This window comes from Polypterus senegalus, chromosome 12, assembly GCF_016835505.1.
Source record: "Polypterus senegalus isolate Bchr_013 chromosome 12, ASM1683550v1, whole genome shotgun sequence".
Taxonomy (NCBI): Eukaryota; Metazoa; Chordata; class Cladistia; order Polypteriformes; family Polypteridae; genus Polypterus; species Polypterus senegalus.
In genome coordinates this window covers 42,387,254-42,411,518 of record NC_053165.1, presented here as the reverse complement: position 1 = coordinate 42,411,518, position 24,265 = coordinate 42,387,254, and the positions used below count along the sequence as shown (strand labels likewise).

Sequence of the window (24,265 nt, the reverse complement as noted above, 5' to 3'; positions counted from 1 at the left end):
TTTAAAGTGCTCCACTGTATCAGCCTGGCGAATTCCTATTGGCAGGCTATTCCAGATTTTAGGTGCATAACAGCAGAAGTCCGCCTCACCACTTCTTTTAAGTTTAGCTTTTGGAATTCTAAGGAGACACTCATTTGAGGATCTAAGGTTACGATTTGGAATATAGGGTGTCAGACATTCTGATATATAAGATGGGGCGAGATTATTTAAGGCTTTATAAACCATAAGCAGAATTTTAAAGTCAATCCTGAATGACACAGGTAACCAGTGTAGTGACATCAAAACTGGAAAGATGTGCTCGGATTTTCTTTTCCTAGTTGGGATTCTAGCAGCTGCATTCTGTACTTGTTGCAAACGATTTATGTCTTTTTTTTCTGTAGTCCTGAGAGGAGTGCATTACAATAATCTAGTCGACTGAAAACAGTAAATGTTTACCTTCAAATATACCTGTTCTAGTGCATGGTTTTTGTAAGGTTTTTCCAGTTAATGTTTAGAAAATTTAAGCCCCCCTTGACTTTTTAATATCCCTCTCTAAACTGGTATTTTTAATATTAATAAAAGGTTTAAATTGAATCTATTATCTGCATTAGTGGGTCTGCAACACACTCCCAATATCAGGACTTGATCCCGGATTCTGTCTAGTTGAATTTAAACATCCTCACTAAATGAACAAGTCTTTAATTCAGATTCCCTTTTACATAAATGGTGGCTACCCCACCTTTTGGCTTTTGATTTGTTTCTTAAATAATGTGTATTCATCTATGTTGTACTCCTCTCCATCTCTGTAAGTTTGCCAGGTTTCTGTTATTCTTGTCATATCAGTTATTTGCAGTTGCATGTAATTGCAGCTCATTTAATTTATTCTTAATACTCCTTACATTAAGACTGACACTTTTAAATGTATTATTTACTTTAATTGGGCTTGTTAAAATTTTACTATTCCAGAGTTGAAGTGGGTCATTTGAATAACACGCACTTGAGTGCCTGATATAAAGTTAACTGTAAAGTTAAGCCCAGTTTTCTCTTTGTTTCTTTTGGCCACAGGTTGCACAGAGCATTGAGGATCATCATCAAGAAGTTATTGGCTTGTACAGAGAGAATGGCTTCCATGGCTTGGTAGCTTACGACTCTGATTATGCTTTGTGCAACATTCCTTACTACTTTAGCGCTCATGCCCTGAAACTAAGTCGAAATGGAAAGAGCCTGACGACCAGTCAGTACCTAATGCACGAAGTTGCCAAGCAGTTGAATCTCAATCCAAACCGTTTTGTCATCTTTGCTGCACTTTTGGGTGAGTATAGTTCATTTGGATGTTGAGGGTTTAGTGAATACCAGCTTTACATCCATACATAATTTGTAACTTACTTGGACGCTGTACTTTTTTTATTTATTTTTTTTTTCTTGTAATACAGGCAGATCAATGTAAATATATAAATTTGTTTTTATTTTATTTTTTTTTTGTGTTTTTTAAACTGGATTAGTTTTGATAACTTCATGAACTTCTCATTTAGGCTTATGTACATGTGGCCTAAACACAAACCTGCATTTGAGGTACTGAAACTTAGTGATCATCTATCTGTCTGGATATTACAGATGTCAGCAGAGTAAACAAATTTGAAAAAGTTTCCATAGGTGACATCTGAGGGATTGAAGCAGATGTGTCTCTTTTAGTTTCACCATTTTCTTGTTGCTGGTTATGTTGTCGCAATTAAAAAACTAGAATAAAAGAGAACATACACCCACTGACGTGCCTTCTGTTGTAACCTTCTTTGTATCTAACAAAACACACTCCCTCAATATAGTGGTAGTGTAATATGCATGTTAATCTTTGCTGTTGAGAGAGAAAATAATGCTTAATGAAGTTTTGTGAAGTACAAGTTTGGATCACTTTAATTGATAAAAAAGGAAAGGACAACCTTTTTGTTTGACCAAATACTATCCAAATGAATGAAAAAGTAGCCAATTAAAAATTATAAGGATCATTACAACAAATGGAAAATATAAGATATAGTTTATGTTCTTAACCTGTATTTTGCATTTCATCTAAGTTCAAAGCCTGTTTCAAAATTCAACTCTTAAACATAATGCATTTAATGTCTTTACCTAACAGAATTCATTTGTGCATACACATAGAGATTATAGTGATCAGAAGATATCAAAGATAAAAAAAAAGCTTGGTAGAAGATAAAAGAAATGAATATATGAATTCGAAACTTTAGAATTGTTTTCTTACAAGTTTAAAGGATGTTAAGTTGGTCATTTAAATTCAGGTTGACAACTCGCTCCTTTAGTCTGATTTACACTTAACTAGATGATTAGGTAGTCAATGCTTTATTAAATATTTCTTTAGTTATTTTTGTGATCTTAAATTGTGGCAGTCCTGCCTGTTTTCTAGTTTTCTTTTTGTTGTTTGGTCACTGATATGGCATACCATATTTAGACTTCATTCAGCTTGTGCCATCTGACATTATAGGCCAACTGGAATTAGGATGTTAGCCTAAATCAACCAATCGCCGACCCTGGCATATTTTTTCTGGAAATGCTGTTAACTGAAGTTTTCATTTTCCTCTTCTAATCTGTCTTTTGGATGTGTTTTGCAGATTGTAGATATCTATAACTTTTGATTTAACTAGATACATAGGTTGATGTAGAGTCCCCTCCATAATTATTGGTACCTCTAAGAAATATGAATAAAAAAATCTCCATTTGGTAAATAACCTGAATTTGACACTGAAAAAATAATGAAAAGGTTTTGTTAAAAATATTTCTTTATGCCGAATATTTTTTTCTTAGAATAAATATACGTTTGTTAAAAGTTGAATTTCTCTCATTTTTTCAGTATGCGATTTAGGTAATTTACCAAATGGTTTTTATTATTTTTTTATTTTAATGATTTTTTTTTAAACTATTGGCATTAGATTGAAATATGCTAGTTTTTGTGTAATGCTGTAAAATCAGCAATTGGCTTATAATTGATCAATCAGGCTGCTGGTTTTGTATCGTAGAGTATGTGAAGCAGAGGGCATGCACCGTACTGTCAGTTCATTTTTATGAACAGACACTTCTCACGGCACATGCCACACTACCAACCCATATTTAGAAAGCCCACAAATAACAATGCCCACCCCAATCCTAATTGCAAATCATTTTCTAAATTAGTTTCTAATTATCACCATGCTTTTGGGTGGGCTTTAAGTTGCAGTACACATTCACACAATACCACACACTCACTCTCACTAGGCCAGTTTAAAGTGCACTATTATTGGAACCTACAGTAAACAATAGTGGATTCAAAAGTAAAAGTAATTTTTAGGATGTACGGAGAAGTCTGTTACTACTTTGGGAAAATCCATACAGACAGTGGTTGGTATAGGATTTAAATCCTATCAGGAGACATGAAATAGCTTGAACTCTGTTTTGGGCAGAGTAAATAAAAAAATTAGATTGAATATGCGCTGTGGCTAACTTTCTTTTCATGGTTTTTGTGATGTAATGAACTTAAGGTCTTTCGAAGTAAAGCCTTAATAGCAAGGTTTTAACAGTTAATGAAGAAATGATGCTTTGAGGATGGAACTTTGTAACTGCTGTTGGAATTTAGAAGTTTAGAAGTATTAAGAGTGTACCACATTATGAGAAGCAGGCATAGTTTGGGAGTGAATTTTTTTTCCTCATTTAATTTGCTTCTTTACTTTACGAAATACAATGGGCATCAAAATGAATGAATGGCAGGATTCATGCATCTGTGTTCTTGTGGCAATTTAACACACTTTTTCAGAAACAACTGTTTGAAGATGATGCTTCTTTATAAAGCTACAACTTAATATTGTACGTTTCTATTTACATGTTTTGAGGTTTTTTTATGTGATGCAAGTAATCATGTTCTTATTTAAATTACTCTTTTAAATGTTTACAACACCCTGTACTTGAAGTTATATTATATAAAAACTTAATTAAACTTAACAGAATCCAAATGCTTGCAGGCTCTGCTTGACTCATGACCAGTACTTAAGTGGCTTGACTGAATGCGAAACTGTGGTCTCTTCCAGGTATGTTTCCAGTTGTATGGTAGCAGCTACTGGAACACAGCCCATTGATGCCTCTGTTTGTTAATCTACAATCTCATTAAACATACACTTCCAACTACTACTCGGCTAATCCTTTCATGGATTTATGGCAGGCAGTGCTGCATAATCTTGTCCAGCTGCATCTAGGCCACCCAGTTACTATAGGGCCAGCAGCACCATTTCTTTGGCTTTTGTGGCTGCGTTGATATTTGGAGAAAAAAATTATCCTTGTATCTATAACAAGAAACATTTTTTTTTGATGACATGAATGCCAGTTATATGTCCAAGTTTTTGATACTTGAAGACATTTTATTTAAGTAATTGAAAAGAATGTTCCTAAATGCTACACATTTATTTTAAGAAATGTTGGCAATTAAGGATTCTTTTTTTAATTAGCAGCACTAGAGAAGCAAGTAATAATAACTTCTTCAAATTTATTTACACTTAGTCATGCTCAGGGCACAAATTTGTGAAAATCTACTTTCAAAAGAATATCCATCTATCTACAGGTGCTGGTCATAAAATTAGAATATGACAAAGCTGATTTCAGTAATTCCATTTAAAAAGTGAAACTTGTATATTAGATTCATTCATTTCACTAAGACTGATATATTTCAAAAGTTTATTTCTTTTAATTTTGATGATTATAACTGACAATTAATGAAAGTCCCAAATTCAGTAACTCGGAAAATTAGAATATCAATTAAGACCAATGCAAAAAAAGGATTTTTAGAAATGTTGGCCAACTGAAAGGTATGAACATGAAAAGTATGAGCATGTACAGCACTCAATATTTAGTTGGGGCTCCTCTGGCCTGGATTACTGCAGCAATGTGGCATGGCATGGAGTCGATCAGTCTGTGGCACTGCTCAGGTGTTATGAGAGCCCATGTTGCTCTGATAGTGGCCTCTTCTGAATTGTTGGGTCTGGCGTATTGCATCTTCCTCTTCACAATACCCCATAGATTTTCTATGGGGTTAAGGTCAGGCAACTTTGCTGGCCAATCAAGAACAGGGATACCATGGTCCTTAAACCAGGTACTGGTAGCTTTGGCAGGTGCCAGGTCCTGTTGGAAAATGAAATCTGCATCTCCATAAAGTTCGTCAGCAGCAGGAAGCATGAAGTGCTCTAAAACTTCCTGATAGACGGCTGCGTTGACCTTCGACCTCAGAAAACACAATGGACCAACACCAGCAGATGACATGGCACCCCAAACCATCACTGACTGTGGAAGCTTTACACTGGACCTCAAGCAACGTGGATTCTGTGCCTCTCCTCACTTCCTCCAGACTCTGGGACCTTGATTTCCAAAGGAAATACAAAATTTATTTTCATCAGAGAACATAACTTTGGACCACTCAGCAGCAGTCCAGTCCTTTCTGTCTTTAGCCCAGGTGAGACGCTTCAGACGCTGTCTCTTGTTCAAGAGTGGCTTGACACAAGGAATGCGACAGCTGAAACCCATGTTTTGCATACGTCTGTGCATGGTGGTTCTTGAAGCACTGACTCCAGCTGCAGTCCGCTCTTTATGAATCTCCCCCACAGTTTTGAATGGGTTTTGTTTCACAATCCTCACCAGGGTGCGGTTATCGCTATTGCTTGTACACTTTTTTCTACCACATCTTGTCCTTCCCTTCACCTCTCTATTAGTGTGCTTGGACACAGAGCTCTGTGAATAGCCAGCCTCTTTAGCAATGACCTTTTGTGTCTTGCCCTCCTTGTGCAAGGTGTCAATGGTCGTCTTTTGGACAACTGTCAAGTGAGCAGTCTTCCCCATGATTGTGTAGCCTACAGAACTAGACTGAGAGACCATTTAAAGGCTTTTGCAGGTGTTTTGAGTTAATTAGCTGATTAGAGTGTGGCACCAGGTGTCTTCAATATTGAACCTTTTTACAATATTCTAATTTTCCAAGATACTGAATTTGGGACTTTCATTAGTTGTCAGTTATAATCATCAAAATTAAAAGAAATAAACATTTGAAATACATCAGTCTGTATGTAATGAATGAATCTAATATACAAGTTTCACTTTTTGAATGGAATTACTGAAATAAATCAACTTTGTCATGATATTCTAATTTTATGACCAGCACCTGTGTTTGTCCATCCATCCACACGCACAGACTACTTTATTACGTAATCCTTGCTAGTAATGCATTGGATCCACTTTTGCCTTCAGAACTGATGTAATTCTTCATGGCATTGATTCAGCATGTCAGGTCCTGGAAACATTCCAAAGGGATTTTGGTCCATATCAATATAATTCCATCATACATTTGCTGCAGATTTTTCAGTTGCACATCCATGATATGAATCTCCCATTCCACCACATCCCAAAGTTTCTCTATTGCATTGAGATCTGGTGACTGTGTAGGCCATTTGTGTGCAGTGAACTCATTGCCATGTTTAAGAAACCAGTTTGAGAGTATCTGAGCTTTGTGACATGGCGCATTATCCTGCTGGAAGTAGCCATCAGAAGATGGGTACACTGATGTCAGAAAGGGATATACATGGTCACCAACAATACTTATGCAGGCTGTAGCATTTAAACGTTGCACAATTGGCACTAGGGGGCCCTAAGTGTGCCGAGAAAATATCCCCCACACCATTACACCACTACCAACAGCCTGAACCATTAATATAAGGCAGGATGGATCCATGCTTTCATGTTCTTGATGCCAAATTCTGAGTCTACCATCCAAATGTCAGACCAGGTAACATTTTCCCAATCTTCTGTTGACCCATTTTGGCGAGCCTGTGCAAATTGTAGCCTCAGTTGCCTGTTCTTTGTTGACAGGAGTGGCACCTAGTGTTATCTCCTGCTGCTATAACTCATCTGCCTCAAGTTTCAATTTGTTGTGAATTTAGAAATCCTCTTTTGCATACCTCAGTTGTAACGAGTGGTTATTTGAGTTACTGTTGCCTTTCTATCAGCTCAAACCAGTCTGGCCATTCTCCCCTGACCTCTGGCATCTATAAGGCATTATTGGCCAGAAAACTGCCACTCACTATATATTTTCCCTTTTTCTGACCATTATTTGTAATCCCTAGGAATGGTTGTGTGTGAACATCCCAGTAGATTAGCAGTTTCTGAAATACTCGGACCAGCCTGTCTGCCACCAACAACCATGCTATGTTCAAAGTTACCTAAATAACCTTTCTTACTGGTTCTGATGCTCAGTTTAAACTTCAGCAGGTCGTCTTAACAATGCCTATGTGATTAAATGTATTGAGTTCCACCATGTGATTGGCTGATTAGGTATCTGCATTAACGAGAAGTTGAACAGATGTACCTAATAAAGTGGCCAGTTTGTGTGTATACAGAATTTTTTTTGTTTTGCATTTGGTGCTTGTTTGCAGTGTTACAGTAAATAAAAAGCTCTACATTATGAAGTACAGCACAAATTCTGTTCTGTTGTATTTTGTCATAAAATAAACACATCAGATACAGTGTTTTGCAAAGAGACACACTCTTAATGTCTATAAAAATACATTGACTTGTAACATGATCTGCCAATATTAGTATGTATATTAAGTGACCCTTGTGTTTCATTTCATTGATTAAAATACAGAGTGACAACTGAGCATTTATTGTGTCTGAAACACTCTTCAATTTCAAAAAGCTTAGAAGGAGAAAAAACATTTCCAAATTAATATATGAAAAATGTGTAGTGTAGTTTAAATAGTGAAGTTCATATATTCTTTTTTCAATTTTAAGTAAATCATAGCATTTACCATTTAGTTTTCCCATTTAACATAAATATGTGACCTAGCAAAAGCAAACCGCGGCAAATCTATACCTGCTACTTTTAAGTGAAGTGCATCACATAGCCTACTAAATTGGTTACCTTGGATTGAGAAGTGTGGCGACACTGAACGTTCTCTGGATGGGTGTATGCTAAGGCGAAATGTTTAAAATGCCCATTTTACACCAGACTGTCACAGCATCTGCAACACTTTGCTGTGCAAAAACAGTGTTTGCTACTGCTAGCTGGAGTATAAGAGCAACACCGGAAAAGCTTGGGAGTCTAATGTCATCATTGAGTTTTATGATATTTTTGGCATTGTCGCAGACCACATTTCCTGAAATGCATCTACTATTTCATGGTCTATATGGGAGCCTCAAAACTGCTTTGCATACAGCATAGCCCACTGGAGGGTGAAATTCTTATCTATCCACTGTGCAGTTAAACTGCTGATAAACACTGGACAAAGGGTGCTGCAACAAATGTCAGTAGTGAAGCTGACAGCTGTTATGTTGTGTAGTAAGCTAGCTTTTTTTTAATACAAACTTGTGCAACCTTGGTAATATGATCTCTCTGACATGATCACAACTTGACTTGTTATACTTGGGCTTCAACACATTCAGGAGGTGTCGAAACGCCACGTTATCAGCAACCAACAATGGTTGATTGTCAAGAACAATATACTGGGCTAAGACTTCTGTTATTTTCACTGCCCATGGGTTACTGTTTGACACTTTTTCTCTCCTTTCTAGAGTCTACTGCAACGTTGGCTGATGCTATGCACTGTCTGAGGCTTATTTTTACATTTACTTTTACAGTCTACTAGGATTTGGTTTTCACTGTTAAGTGTGAAACTTCAACAACACAGACATCTTGTATTCTTTTTTTTTTCCTTTTTTTTTTTCTTTTTCCCCCTTTAACATTCACATAAGCACACAATCTTCTTGGTATTTGTGGTTATAGGCATTGGTACATTTTTATAAGGTCGAGTACAAGTACATGAACACTGCATCAGGCCAAAATCCGATACCAGTATCTGAATCATTTTAGCCCGACCTATTTTGTTATTTTACCTTTGTTTTAGCCAGCAGCCAAGAGATGTGCATTGATTGAGGTAGCTTTCCTAACATTGAAAATTCTCAGTAAAATGGAGAATTTTAAAATGTGTTATAATAATAAAAGGTGTGGAGACCAGCCTCGACACAGACAGGCAGACACTGATGGTTCAAACACCACACACGGTTTATTATACATATTTACAAATTTACAGTTACCATGCACAACCCAATGCCCCTGCACCACACACCCACAGTCCGGGCTTCTCAATGTCCAAGCTTTTTACCACCTCCGATCCTCTCCTCTAAGCTCTGTCCTCTTCCACCCAACTCCAGCTACTGAATGGAGGGAGGCGGCCCCTTTTAAGTCAGTCCACCCGGCCGTGCCAACCAGGGCAGCTGCCCTATCGTGGTCCGGAGGAGGCATAGTCCCTCTCCCGGTCCTTCCAGGCGTCCCGGCTGGGTACTGCCCCCAGCTGCTCACCACAAGGAAAATAAGAAATATGGCAGTTACTTCCTATTTGGTTAAATGAGAAAGGAAACCAGCTTTTGCTTGCTATGATCGGATTCAGCGGGTTGGAAAATTAATGAATGAATGAATGTTTAATGGTGTTAAAGCAACAAATTAGGGATCTCTGGTGCAAGAGTGAAATGGAACAGGATCAGGAGCAAAACAATATTTTTAGGGCACTGGAGACATATTTAAAATCTGTTGCTAATACACTCATTAACCAAAGAGCAGAACAGTGCTCTAGGAAAATCTATTTGTTTTATAAATGAATATAAAAACTAACAATTTAAAAACTACAAAAACACTTATCACTGAACATGATGCTGAAATTAGTATGAGGAAAACAAAAAGTAAAAACTGTTCTTTTATAGTCAAATATCAGGGTTTGCCTTTAAATCATTTATTTCATATTGCTGAATTATATTCATATATTGATGTTTGTTCTGACAGCCGTAGCAGATACTGTATACATATGTGTTTTTCTGGTCATCTCTTGTGTTTTTTAGATTTGTAGACTGCTTGCTGTTGTCTTCAGTGAAGAGTACAGTATGAGGAAATGAACTGAACAGCTAAATATTAAGCAGTGAATCATAAAGTGATGCTGCATTGTAAAAATGAATGACCAATTAAAACGTTGAGCTGGAACCTGGAAAAGGGGTATTCCATGGTGCTGGTGCACAAAAAAATAGTACATTACAGAGTTTCAGTTTTTGGGGTGTAGCAGGGCTTTATGAGAGTGTTGTTCCATCTAATTGAAATTTAATGAAATTTAACCCCCAGCATTTCACAACTGGGGGTGTAACTTGGAAGCATCATTATGATAGATTCCACTCAATAGCCAGAACAATGGAAAGATTCTGAACATTTAGAACCAGAGATATTCAGGAATGAAGCTGGTGCCAACAAGATGTTATTCACAATTCTTTGATGTTGAGGATGTAATGTTGTTTAACCATGCTCTTACTTAAGAATTGCATTTCTCCAAACATGCTATTTTTTGCAGCAGCAGATTTTTCTACCTTTAGAGTTACAGTTGTAATAAGTGGCAGATATGTGTGTTTTTTAATTAAATTAATACCTCTTGTGCGGCCTAAATGTATCCTTCCATTAGAGCGTCCAAGTTTTTTTTTTTTTTTTTCCCTCTCTCCACATAAAACACAATCAGCTTATAAGTAGCTGACATTTTGCTGGTTTTATGAGATAAATAATGCAGACCTCTTTCATGCCCAGATATCCTTCATTTTCATTTAGTGGTGTGTTCCTTTAAAAGAATGGAACATTATAGGAAAGGTTCTAGTTTTAGTTTATGCTGACCTAGAAAGCACAATTGATTATCTTAGAAGACATTTGGGCAAGCAGTCTACTTTTTCTGTTTTCATCTTACTACAGTAGATAGAAGAAGCATTTAACAATGGAGCACAGAGAGTAAAAAAAATGTTCTTTCTGAGAGGTGAGTGACTTCCATGTATTTTAATGTAATGTAATAGATTTAGTTGACTAGACACCTTTGGAGATTTAGTAGATCAGACTGGTTGTTAGACACAGTAAATTGCACCTGGCAGTGAGTGTGGAGTTTTTAACACTAGAATTACCAAAGCTTACGAAAAAACTCGTAAATCCGGCCCATCTTAAATTACACTTACACTTCTCTGTCAGCGTCTTTTGTCTTGTTAATTTGTCAATAAGCCCAAGCAGCAAACAGCCTACTGTACCATCCTCCCACTGCCACAGCAGTGGGGAGCAGGGGTTTACATGAGCTTTGGTAATTCTAGTGTTAAGCAAATTTCATTTAAGCAGATTCTTACCTTCATTTGATTGTGTATAGATCATATTTCAGACGTTTTCAGGGCTGATCTGTAGGTTTTCTGGCAGATACCCTGCATTAGAAAAGAATTGAGTTTTTGCTTAGATTTTGGGCCTTTTCTTAATTAAAGGGATTTATCTAAAGTTGGATCTGAAGTCTAACAATGCAAATTAACACACATATGAGAAGTAGGTACGGCCTAGCAGATGTGTATAGAAAATTGCCCCCGCCACCCCATCCCCCCCCAAAATTCAACTATTTGCATAACACAGCTGATATTTAATTTTTAATTTGTCATTAATGGCACATGGGGCACTTGCCTGCAAGATACCCAACCTCATGTAATTTTTTATCAGTCCATTCAGGTCTTGAGTCTTACATTTCAGAAAAATGCTTAATTTCTTAATATTACTTAAAAATAAAGTTCAAAGGCTCATGTCAAGGTTAAGAAAGTGTTAAGATTTGCAGATGTAAATTTTTTGTATCTCTGTGTTGCTTTACCCTGGTAATACAGAAAGCTGCAGCAGGTCACTTTAAAGACCGTATATTATATTGTAGTTTTGTCCTCTTTTTAAATGACATTGCTAAGTTAATGCTTAAACTCTTTAGTTTATGTTTAAAAGCATAGAATTTTGTTTTCAACAACAAAAAAATGCTATGTGTATCAACAACAACATTTATTTATTTAGCACATTTTCATACAATTAATGTAGCTCAAAGTGCTTTACATGATGAAGAAAAGAGAAATAAAAGACAAAGTAAGAATTAAAATAAGACAACACTCATCAACATAGAATAATAGTAAAGTCCGATGGCAGGGAGGACAGAAAAAACAAAAGAAAAACTCTAGACGGCTGGTGAAACAAGTAAATGCCAAAATATCTACGTAATCAGTCTGTTATCCACTGCTGTGCTGATGCAGATTTAGTATATGTACTTTGTATTATATGTTTTGAAACAGTCATCAATGCACATTGGCACTGTTTGAGCAGATGTCAAAAGATATTTTTTACAATTATTCCTATGGCATGCGACTAGTGTTGATCTGCGAATTTTGCCAAAGCGTTATTTGCAGCAAATTTGCTGTGTTCACGTTTGCCCTTATTTGTTGAATGATTTACTGATAATTTGCCTGGTTTAGGAGAACTTTTATTTACCCTTTTTCAGTGTCCCATAATGCTTTTCGAGGCCAGAGTGACGCCCCCAGAACTGTAATAGCTAACATTGGATGGGACTTCCCTCCAGGAATGTAATGTTGATCCTTTGCATTATAGACTGGTTACAAAGCTTGCACTTCTCTCGCTATGTTCTTTCTTCTTTGATCTCACAGAGGTACTCTCCACATTAGTGTTTAGACCTGAAAATGCAATGCTGAAACTTTAGTACGTGAGCAGTGGTACAGAGAATGCAGTCAGTCTTTTCAATGCCAGATCTAAACACTGGTGTGGAGAGTTGCTTACATACTGAAATGTCTATAGCTGCAGTTGGAAGCTGCTGTTGCACTTTTCGTAACTGATCTTTTCCTGAATAAGGACTGGCATTTTACATGTACTTTGTCAGCATGCCTATGTCAAACAAACACAGGAAGCTTTGCAGTCTACTTGTAACTTTACGCTGTAGGAAGATAAGTAAATAAATATAGGTAAACAACATTGGATGTGGAGTTTATGTAACTGACATATACATGTTTTTCCACATACAGACCATCAAGAAACATAATTTCAAACAGAACATTGCATGATACCTCGGCAAGCTCTGTAAACCCTACTGTTTCATGTGTGTGGCAGATTCACTAGCAGCATGGCATCCAACCTGTTGCTACATCCAAACAGTGCCATCTTTTGCCTTTTCACCTGGTGCAGCTGCATTGTTCTTATGTGTGAGTGGACGTTTCTTGCGGGGTGGTCTTCTGTTCTCTTTCTCTTATGTAGAACCCTCATCTGAGTTCACCTGTGTTATAGCATGTCTTTATTTGAAAACAGCATTGTCAGATCGGGATGAGCATGAATGTGACTGTGAGAGTAAAACTGAATTAAAAAAAAAAATGCTGTTACAGACTCAAATCAAATGTATGTTTTTATTCTATAATAATAACAGTAAGAGCAGCTCACTACTCAAAACAGTAAATCTAGGAAGCATCCGAAATCGAACCTGCGATGTCTTGATTATGAGTCAGACGTTCTTACCATTGCACCACCCAAGCAGTCGTGTCAGCGACAATTTCTTTTTCTTCGGTTATATTCTTGAATACAAGCACACTTGATTTGTTATACTTGTACCTTTTGTGAAAGTGTTTATTTGATATTTAGACTACAGTCTTCTCACATTATACACTTCATGTCAAAATTTTGTTATTAATACCATAATATGAAAAAAGTTTCTGTTTTATTTATGTGTTCAACATTTCCTGTCATCCTACATTTACCCAAATCATTGTACAGGTATATTATTTACCCTATACATCTCCAAGCACCTCATACCGAGTTGAGCTTTGGCAGTGGGGGATGAGATAACAGGCTGCTTGTGCTGATTTAACCCATTTGCAAAACAAAAATCGCTGATTGAGAGGTGCGACGGAATTTAAGGTGGCCTGGCATTACGAGTTTTTTCATAGGTTTCAGGGATTATAGTGTTAACAGCCTGTCTTATGGTAATTGTAGAAGTTAGCTTTTTTTTTTTTTTTAGTTTTATATTCTCAGTCATGTTCACACTCCCCCAATCAGACACTGTTAGTCATTAAATAAAGACATAGTATAAAGAAAGAAGTGTTTGCATGACTTTTTTTTCCCGTTTTTTATTCAGTTTTATTCTTGAGTAAACGCACACTTGTTTTGTTGATTTGTTAGAGACTCAAATGAAATGTATGTTTTTATTATATAATAACAATAATAGCAGCTCGCCACTCAAAGAGCTAAATGCAGGAAAGACCCGGGATCAAACCAGCAATGTCTTGATTACGGTGCAGCAGTTCTTACCCTTGCACCAGCAAAGCAGATTCTTGGGAAACAGCCACATGCCCACTGTGAAAGACGCAATTACACCCATGCATGCAAATGTCTTTACGTTGTATCAGTTGACAGTTGGGCTTCAGTTTTCACACATTGACAGCAACATGTAAATTGAACAGTTTCTTCGGTTTTGTTCTTGAATAAACGCAAGAACTTGTATTATACCTTTGTGAAGGTGTTTATTTGATATATGGAATTCAGTCTTCACATCAACATTTTGTCGTTATTATGATAACATTTGAAAAATATTTGTTTTAGTTGTATGTTCAACATTTCTTGCCTCACAGGAAATGTCATCCTACATTTACACAGATCGTTGTAGACATGGAACACACATGAAATGTATGTATTTCAAATAACTATATTATTTTCCTATACAATTCCAGACACCTCACCCTCGGATAAATAGACTTCAGCTGTCAGTGGGAGATAGGATAGCAGGCTGTCTGCCTACGGCCAATGGACACATTTGTAAAACAAAGGCAATATCTGTGCCCAGTTAACTCTGTGATGAAGAGGTGCAAGTAAAGTTATGGTGTCCCGGCATTCCAAATATTTTCGCAGGATTTAGGGATTCTAGTGTTCATTTTTCCCACTAAGTTGTCAAAGGTACAGAAACAGTAAAATACCTTTTCAGTGATTAATCCAGTAAAGTGTATTTCTTATTTTGTTTTTTTTTGTTTTACACAATCGGGAATTGTAGATTGTGTTAGAAAGTATGCTATAGTATACATGTGTTCCATGGTTCAATAAATCAAGCAGAATCTGTGAATATATGGTGTGTATTAATTTTATTATGGTGAGAAAAAATATATAATATGTTTTCCGCAATGTAGCAGTTTAGACAACCAGCTTGTTGAGGGCTGTCATGTAAACCCCTGCTCCCCAAAATAGTTGCCCACACCTTCTGTATTGTGTAAAGCAGTGGTTCCCAGACTCAATCCTGTGGACCCACTGTGGCTGCAGGTTTTTGTTCCTACCAACTTCCGTTTCATTGGACTCTTAGCCTAATTAAGTCACTCGTTATTTCCCAGTTTCTGTGTTTGGGAGTCAATTTAGAAATTTCAAACTAGGTTTGGTAGACTTTTATTAAAATGTAATAAGCCGTTATATGGAGAATGTGTAGGTTTTTTTAAAGTGTTTAAAAATATTTTCATCCTAATTTTCATTCGGCTTTTCCAGGTGTTCTGTTTATTTAATTTACTAATTAGCTGGTCTGACACTGAAGTCGTTGCTGCTTTCATCATCCCGGGTGTCTGCTGTGCTGGTTGTTATTTGTCACTATTAGGGTTAAATGAAGGACGCAAACTACACAGGAAAAGGGGAAAATACGGTAATCCCTCGTTTTCACATTGTATACAGCTCAGCGCAGTTAAAAAGTAGAAAGACGCAAAGCTGTTTTCCTCCTCTCTTCTACTGTCAAGTACTGCCAATTAAAAAAAAGTTATAATGTGGCAGTTTCCGCAACAGTCACGTGGATGAATAAATAAAAGTTCTCTGTCAGAACACTCAACACTGGAGTCCAGAGAGGAGGGCTAGGAAAGGACGACGTGAGGGCGCACTTCTATGGGATAGATCGGCGTGTTTGTGTTTACTTCTTTTCAATATCAGTAAAATAACTCTCACACAAATAATAATTCGTAAAAAAGATATAAAAGTGGCATCCACAAACGAAGTGATTAGTTCCTGTATTTTAATATGTTCTATGGTCATACGTAATTTCAGTTTTGCGTGGTCATACGTAATTTCATTTTCAAACGTGAAAACAATTTTATATATATATAGATGAAAAGAGTTTCATTTGAACATAATTCTATGTGGCAAATTAATATGTACAATACCATGATGATGAAGAAATAAGTTCATCTTGAAAAATACTAGACTTACCCTTAAGTATTTCACAAATATAAGCAAACTCTCATCCTGACATTAACCCCCCTGACATATATAATAACAACTTTTTTTTTTTTTTTTTGGTATTTGCGGATCTTTTTTCTCTTTTGGGGCAGGTTTTTTAAGATCTCACCTGGTGCTATGTGGATAGTTGGCACTTGCCTTGTGTCTCTGTTGCTCTGTTTCAGTTTTAACGATGTATTTTCTGGTTAGGTTAAGTGCACTTTTTTGTTTAAAGACTACATGCACTTTAGTTTGTATTGTTTAATGTATTTCTTTTTTATTGTGATGGTCACACTAATATAAAACCATCTGATTATTTTCAAATTCATATGTTTCACAGTTTTTTTAAATTTGGTTATTATTAATTTTAATTGTGTTAATGTAGACATATCAGGGTGACATTCACAGGTTGACAGACGTGAGCAGATGAGGTAAGACGAGCACTGGAGCCCAGAACAGGATGTGCAACCACAGGTCGCAGGCATCAAAATAGTCAGGCATGAAATAATTGTGACTAATCAAAAAATAAATTGAACGATTAGTCGACTACCAAAATAATCATTAGTTACAGCCCTAATTTTGTTTGCAAAAGTAGATTGCTTAGTCATTGTCAATGTTGAAATTAAATGAATCAAAAATACTAAAAACTCTTTAAATCTTAACAATTTCCATAGTCTACCATATTCTGTTCATTTAGGTAACCACATTCTGCCCGATGAAGACTTGGCTGCCTTTCATTGGAGTTTACTTGGCCCAGAACATCCCTTAGCATCCTTAAAGGTAACCATTTTGATTTTTGATGGATTTCAGGTTTCTTCAGTTTAGCATGTAGTGTTGAATTACTTATTTTTCCTGATTTTTTTTTTTCCTCTTTTTTAAAAAGGTTCGTGCACACCAGCTTGTTTTGCCACCATGTGATGTAGTTATCAAAGCTGTTTCTGACTACGTCCGTAACATTCAAGATGTTAGTGATCTGGAATCTATTGCTAAGGATATTTTCAAGCATTCACAGGTGAGTGTTCTCCTTTGTGCCTGAAAAAGACAGTTAAAGAATGCTCTGAATGATGTTGTGTTTCATTTAACACATAATCCTGTTTGGTTTTAGTCAAGAACAGATGACAAGGTTGGGCGTTTTAAGAAAGCTGTGGAGTACTACTCGGCAGCCAGCAAACCTCTGCAGTATCCCTATATAGGTAAGTAGTAAACTGATAGAAAAGTAAACAAGCTTTTTACAATTTGAGCAGTGTACCTATCACCTTGTTCCATCTTGTAACATTTTGGGGACTCTATAATTTGAGTAACCTCCATTGTGAAGATCTTTGTCAGGCGTAATAGGTGATAGTACATGTTTGGGGGTCTCTTTCTTCAGTTATAAGAGCCATGTGTTTAGTGTCAAGGGTCATACAGCATTTTTATTGCATAGCATCAAATTATGTTGTATTGATTTAAGAATTGGTATATCATTGTATAGTCTTTAGTTTCTTGTAGGCTTTGTGCTCATAGCATTATGTTTATAATTGACTTTTGTATATTAAAGTAAATGCGTAGAAATGACTGCTTGTTTGTTGATGGTCCTTATCCTTTCTATTTTAAAACATACCATTGCTTAAATCTTATTCTGTCTTTGAGTGTTTGTCATAATCACTCTAGTACGAACTGGAACAGACATAGAACTCTGTGATGACACTGTAGTGATGTGATTAAATATAGAACATAACTGTGCTTTTTATGGCTTGGATAATTGGTGTTACGAGTTTGACAGTTACATAGTGACTTCGTCTGGCTATACATTTGAGTGTGAGGTGGTACTTCTCAAAAAGTAACCTTTCTTGCTGTGCTTTCTTTTTCTTTGAACAGTTAGACCAAATCAATTTGGAGTGCCAGGCCCCACCCAGCAGTACACATCAGCCCCAATGCTAAACATTCCGCAGAGCCACCATTCAGCCACTTTAGGGGTAAGTGTGAGTAGTGTTGCAGAAGCTACTAAGGCTGTATTGTCATTTGATATTTTGTAGTTTTAATGCATTAGTTAAATTTCCTCTTTTTTGTTAAATGATTCTTGTGACAGTAGTAATCTACATTATGTAAGGATAGCACACTAATAAGTATGTAGGCAAAGGCATGCAGTAACAAATGCATGCTGCTAGTGGATTGTTCTTTTCATCGCCGACAGTCACTTTGGGGATGAATGCAGGATTTTAGTAGAGCCCTACAAAAATATTGATAACATTTCCCTGCAAATGTTATTAACTTTTAAGTTTTATTCCTTGTGATGGTATGCCCACTAGTTTTGAACACCTGCTTAATACTTCCAGAGATAAAGATTTTCAAATAGGAGTGTACAGGGTGAAATTATTCTAACATGATTGCAAACATATCTGAAAATAAAACGCATCGTATCAAAATGCAAATCTGTTCAAAAAAGAGGTTATTTTATGTCATTTATGTACTTAAAGGTGATGACATTGTGTGTGATGTTGTATGTGAACAGTGTGAAATAAGGAGCCTACCCCTTTAAGAATATTACCTATTGTGATGTGCAGTTCAGTCTGATTGGTGAATTTATGCTGGCTTCAGTTTCCCGTGATTCTGCACTGGATTATGCTGGTTTGTCATTGTATATATAGTAAAACTGCAGATTTCAAATGGTAAAGACACAGCTTTTTCCTATCCTCTTTCCCCATGTTTGTGGTCAGCAGTGAATACCGGCTATTGAATCAATTTGATTACTAGTGTTAACAGCTCTTTTAAATAGTTTTTCTCCTGTGTGCACAATTAGGCATACAAAAATACATTCAGTCTGTAAAGTTTATAATAGTATGTTATCTCGGTGTCTACCAAAATTGTCAAAATCTTAAAAACATTTGGTCATACAGCCCATTCCTATATCCAAATCAAGATGTGTCTAACTTTATCTTTGCTTGCAGTAAATATTAACATACAGACAGGGTTCCATTTTCATACTTGTTACAAGGGAATTGTGCAAGATTTAGCACAATAAACCACTGTATAGTTTACCTGTTTAGTGTTTCTTTTTGCATTTTGTGATTTTTATTTTATTTTATGTTTTTGCAACATTTTCATTTAACTTTTATTGCTTTTATCTAAAAATAAAGTAAATAAAACTAACAAAGCAGTGTACCAGTTCCACATGTTGTCAGCACAGGCATTTTTTCTCCACGAATTTATTGCCATGAACTCTTGTCAAGGTGCTTTTTATTTTTGCACACATTTTTCTTTCCACCATGAGTATCCATCATTGAACAAGACTAGGTTAAGTTCCTAATTTTGTCATACACTGCCCTCATTGCCATGTAATTCAATAATATCTACAGATTAATTTTACTCAAAGCCATATACTTGAAACATGTATTAAATATTATAGCATTACTGATAGAAGGCACCTCACCCCCAGCATCCATCATATTTGGAATTCACACGTGATTAGGTAGAAGTGGCTAATCTCTGAGCAGACATGGAGAAAACAGCATGAAAAACTGTCTGCTGCATCTCACTGCCTTGGTTCTGAGCTGCACTACATTTAGTCTGTTTAGCCTGCAGCATGAGAAAGTGTACATTGCTTTTCTCTGTGCCCTGCAGATATCCAGTCAAGGAACTTCTTCCAGTCCAAATGTCTACCCAACTAGTCTGGCCGACTCCAACCTAAACCTGGATAATGGGATCAGAAAAAGTTTGCCAGAACAGAACCACTTCAGCAACATTCCTTCTGAAGGAAAACACACTCCACTCTATGAGCGTTCCTCACCTATCAACCCTGCCCAAGGTGCCAGTCCTAACCACGTGGACCCCACCTACTTCAATGCATCTTCAACATCCTCTTCATCAGAGAATGAGGAAAATGGTGGGGTTTCAGCCAAGTGAGTGAAGAATGTAGTAGGTTTTTCTTCAGTCTGCTTAGGTAGGACGGTAATTTGTAAGGCCCTTTCATTGTTGGTGCCTGCTTTAAGAAAAAAGGCCAACCTTTGAACAGCATTATCATATGTAATACACACTTACAGACTGTCTGTCTGCCTATGTTAAAGTGTATAATTAAGATATTTTAATAACATTTAGAATTTGTGCTGAATCCACTCATTGGTCTTAGGTAGTATATGCAGTAGGAAGAAGTATACACATCATAACCTGTATAAAACCTAAAACCTTTTTCTCTTCTTCTGTTTTTTTTTTCTTTTCTTAGTCATGTTGGATGCAAACCATCATGGGATAAGCAAGGAATTCCTTCAGAAAGCTTATCTGGCGGAGACTCAATTGACCAAACTAGGGTAATATTAAAAGCTATCTGAAGCAAAACTTGACAACTCCCTTGATTTTCTGTGTGTGCAGATGGTTTCTGTGATTCTCTTAGTTGGCAGTAATAGTTTATCTTGAGGGAGTGTTATGAATTGGAGACTTTCTTTTGTAACATGCTGGCATTTTATTTCTTGCCTCTTTTTCACTCCTTACTATTTCAGGCAGATGGCTGCTCTGTTTCCTCTTCAGGAGGCCAGCTTGTGGAAGGCAGAGGGGGTCACTCCAACAATTCACCCATCCCATCTCTTCTATCAATGTCCACAAGGAACCACATGGATATCACAACTCCTCCACTACCTGCTGTGGCCCCAGAGGTCCTGCGTGTGGCAGAACACAGACACAAGAAAGGGCTCATGTATCCGTACATTTACCACATCCTCACTAAGGTATGTCCAGTCTTCTCAGGAATTAGGGAGATATAATTCTTGGTTAAAGTTTATAGATGAACCATAATTGGTGTTGACTTGGATTCATCATGAGATGGTGTTGACTTGGTGAAATCAAAGGAATTCTCACCACAGTATAAACATACCAGGGTATAAATAACAGGGTGTAATCATAGGGTTATAAACAAATTTGTATTAGCCAATGTAGAAGAATAGCAGAGAGCATAGTGTATAAAAGAATTGATTACAGCCTACTGCCTCATTTGTAAATAACATTGTACCTGTCAGGCTTAGCAGGCAATATTGCTGGGATTCCACTTTTTAATACTGGGATTTTGTTTCAGGGCGAGATAAAGATACCAGTCACAATAGAAGATGAAGCAAATAAAGACCTGCCTTCAGCTTCTCAACTCTACCGTCCTATCCGCCAATATGTGTATGGAGTTCTCTTCAGCCTTGCAGAGGCTCGGAAAAAAGCAGAGAGAATGGCATTGAGACGCAACAAGCTTCCTGAATGTAAGACACAGGACAGAGATGTATATTCCAGAGTACATTTTTTGAAAAATAATTTTTGTTAACCAGTGTATTAAATGAAGGGCACATAATTATTTTTTTTATTTTATTGAGGAATGCCACTTTTATGCCACTCTCATCATTACTGTGGTCTTTTCTGCTTCTTTTTTTAAAGACCTCCCAGTGATCATCAAAGAATGGGCAGCATATAAAGGCAAATCACCCCACACACCTGAGCTGGTAGAGGCCCTAGCTTTCCGGGAATGGACCTGTCCCAACCTAAAGAAACTTTGGTTGGGTAAGGCAGTGGAGGATAAAAACCGCAGAATGAGGGCTTTTCTGGCCTGCATGAGATCGGACACCCCAGCTATGTTGAACCCAGCCAATGTTCCCACCCATCTGATGGTGCTGTGCTGTGTCTTGAGGTAATATAATTCTGTCTGCATCTAACTACAAGAAACTGTGTCACTAAAAAATCCATTGGTTGATGAGTTTGCATGACAGCTGCATGATTTTCACCGTTTGAATTTTTAAACTTGCATAAAAATGCAATTATTTTCTTAGGCCTGTGATGTCTTGGCATTTTAAGTTCAAGTGGAAAAAATCATGTGACCTCGCATAAAAATGTAATAACTGAGTTACAGACTGAAATGATAGATTTCCTAGTAAAATTTTAGACAAATATATTGAAGATGTCTGTGTTGTAGGATATCTGGAAGAATGCAGAACAGCGCTTCAGATAAAAATTCACCTCGAGGAGCCAGTGGTTCCTGAAAGAAAAAAAAATAAGAGTCAATAGCTTTGATTTAGGTGCCAAGTAATAAAATATGTAAAATATTAATCTTTCAGCCTCTGACTTTTCTAACCTACATGTACTGTATGTGTGTCTAATTCTTTTCCTTCTCCTATCCAGTGCATCCTTCCCTCATGCTTTTGTGTCAGTCTAGATTATTTGGAGAACTGAATGTCATAACTTTCAAACTATGTACAATCATTAAGAAACACATTTTATTCAAGCTCTGAGTCTATGTGACTGACCATCAGACTGTTAGTGTCAGAGGGTCTGTGTAGTTTGGTCTTCTTTTACTCATTTTTCAAATGATCCAGCATTTGGCACAAGGGCTTGGGATAAAACTGCTAAGGTGATGGGCGTTCCGTGTTGATTGTGACTAAATCCTCCATGACGGAGACATTGAGTTTTGCACTTTTATTCTGCTCTGGGCTATAAAGCCATGTTCACACTGAGCTGCTGAAATAGGCTCAACAAGCATGATCTCAGCAAGATGTAGAATATTGTGGAAAGCTGACAATATTGCATGGAAAGTCTTCCCAAAGATTGTTCTAAGACTTGTCTGAGAATTTGCCTTTAATCGGATTTTTAGCAATCTTCATTCCATTTGTTTAGCCAAGACATCGCATACATTCTTCAAGAAGACTCCTTGATACCAGTTAATTAAAAAGGGCCAGTCCCAGTTTCTCCAAAAGTGGTTAAATCATCTGGCCATGAATCATGATAGAATATTGAGAAACAACAAATGACCTATGTGAGCTGTCTTGCTTTGTATTACCGCTCATACAGCGTGAGCCAAAAAGACGTACCACATTTCAAATGTTCATTCTACAAAAGAGCTACAAGATAAAATAAATTTCATTATGACACAAGAAAGGGTATACAAAGTAGATAGTTTTTTCACTGTGTTTTAAAAATGATGTCTTCAAGTGTGCTGGCCATCATTAGCGATACACTGTTCGAGACGACTTGCATGAGTCGTTCGGCCATTTTTCAAGGAGAATAGCGGTGACTTTGTGGCGAATACCATCCTTGAGGTCTTCAAGGATTTGAGGTTGTGTGTGTATACCTTTTGACTTGGGATAGCCCCACAAAAAGAAATCACACGGAACAAAATTATGTGAACATGAAGGCCACCCGACACTGCCACTCAGGGAGATAAGCTTCCCCAAAAACATATCCCGCAAAACTTGCGTGGATCTGTATGAGCTATTTCTCCATCCTGTTGAAACCAGGCATTCACCACATCCATTTTTTCCAGTTAGAGCCACACAAAGTTGTCTAGCATTTCAATGTAATATTTTGAAGTGATGGTGACTGTTGCACCCCCATCCTATAAGGGCATACAATGCCAAATTTTGCAATGGCGCACCAAACTGTAACACACTCACTGTGCAGCAGTCTCTTATTAATTAAGTTGACGAGGGTTGATTTCAGCCCTGTAGCAAAAGTTTTGCTTATTTACGCAACCATTCAAATGGAAATGTGCCTTGTTGCTGCACATGATGATGGCATCTCGATAAACAGTTTGCAGAATGTTCGCACACAACTCTCTATGGCTCTCCCTTTCTCTCTGAGTGAGTTCCTGCACTATCACCATTTTGTATGGATGGAAATTAAGGTTCTCACGCAAAATCCTCCTCAAAGACAAGTTGGAAATGCCTAAGGCAGAGGAATATTTGCGTGCTAACCTCTAGGAGACTGCAAAATTAATGCCCTAACAGGTTGGATGTTTTCAGGCGTTCATACAGTCTGAGGAACACCTGGAGATTTTCCATTCAGTGTTGTACCCGTCTGTCTAAATTTAGGCACCCACTGAAGAATTGTTTTCTGATTTGGGATGTCGCCATTAGAAGCAATGCTGAAGTGCGTTCAGAAGGCACGTTGTGTAGTGATGATGGATTCTGTGTTTTTGAAGAATGCTTCAACCACAAAAGTACGGTGCACAACGGGACCAAGGCATGTTGCTGACTGAAAACTACAAGAGATCACTTATCAAAGAACCCCCACCCCAACCTACTTGGCTGCATCTACCTCACACAATGACCTTGAGAAATGTGGTACTTCATTTTGGCTCACGCTGTATTTTCAGACCAGGTTTCCAATTCCTTAACTGTAACCTCCACTGTTTTCTCAACCTGCAGTTGAAGGCCATCTCCAAAATTGGTGAGACTTTTGGCT

General features: G+C 37.1%; 1 protein-coding gene across 2 annotated transcripts in view; it reads left to right on the top strand.

The window, feature by feature from the left end:
* Positions 1-24,265, top strand: part of LOC120540315 (constitutive coactivator of PPAR-gamma-like protein 1) — an 88,990-nt gene that overhangs the window by 24,904 nt on the left and 39,821 nt on the right. For both annotated transcript variants that reach the window (XM_039770967.1, XM_039770966.1), the window contains exons 2-11: positions 1,045-1,291; positions 16,782-16,864; positions 16,968-17,096; positions 17,190-17,277; positions 17,942-18,039; positions 19,685-19,962; positions 20,283-20,367; positions 20,557-20,781; positions 21,126-21,297; positions 21,470-21,719. In XM_039770967.1, the coding sequence (XP_039626901.1) occupies positions 1,045-1,291; positions 16,782-16,864; positions 16,968-17,096; positions 17,190-17,277; positions 17,942-18,039; positions 19,685-19,962; positions 20,283-20,367; positions 20,557-20,781; positions 21,126-21,297; positions 21,470-21,719 (1,655 nt within the window). The remainder of the gene's footprint in view (positions 1-1,044; positions 1,292-16,781; positions 16,865-16,967; positions 17,097-17,189; positions 17,278-17,941; positions 18,040-19,684; positions 19,963-20,282; positions 20,368-20,556; positions 20,782-21,125; positions 21,298-21,469; positions 21,720-24,265) is intronic.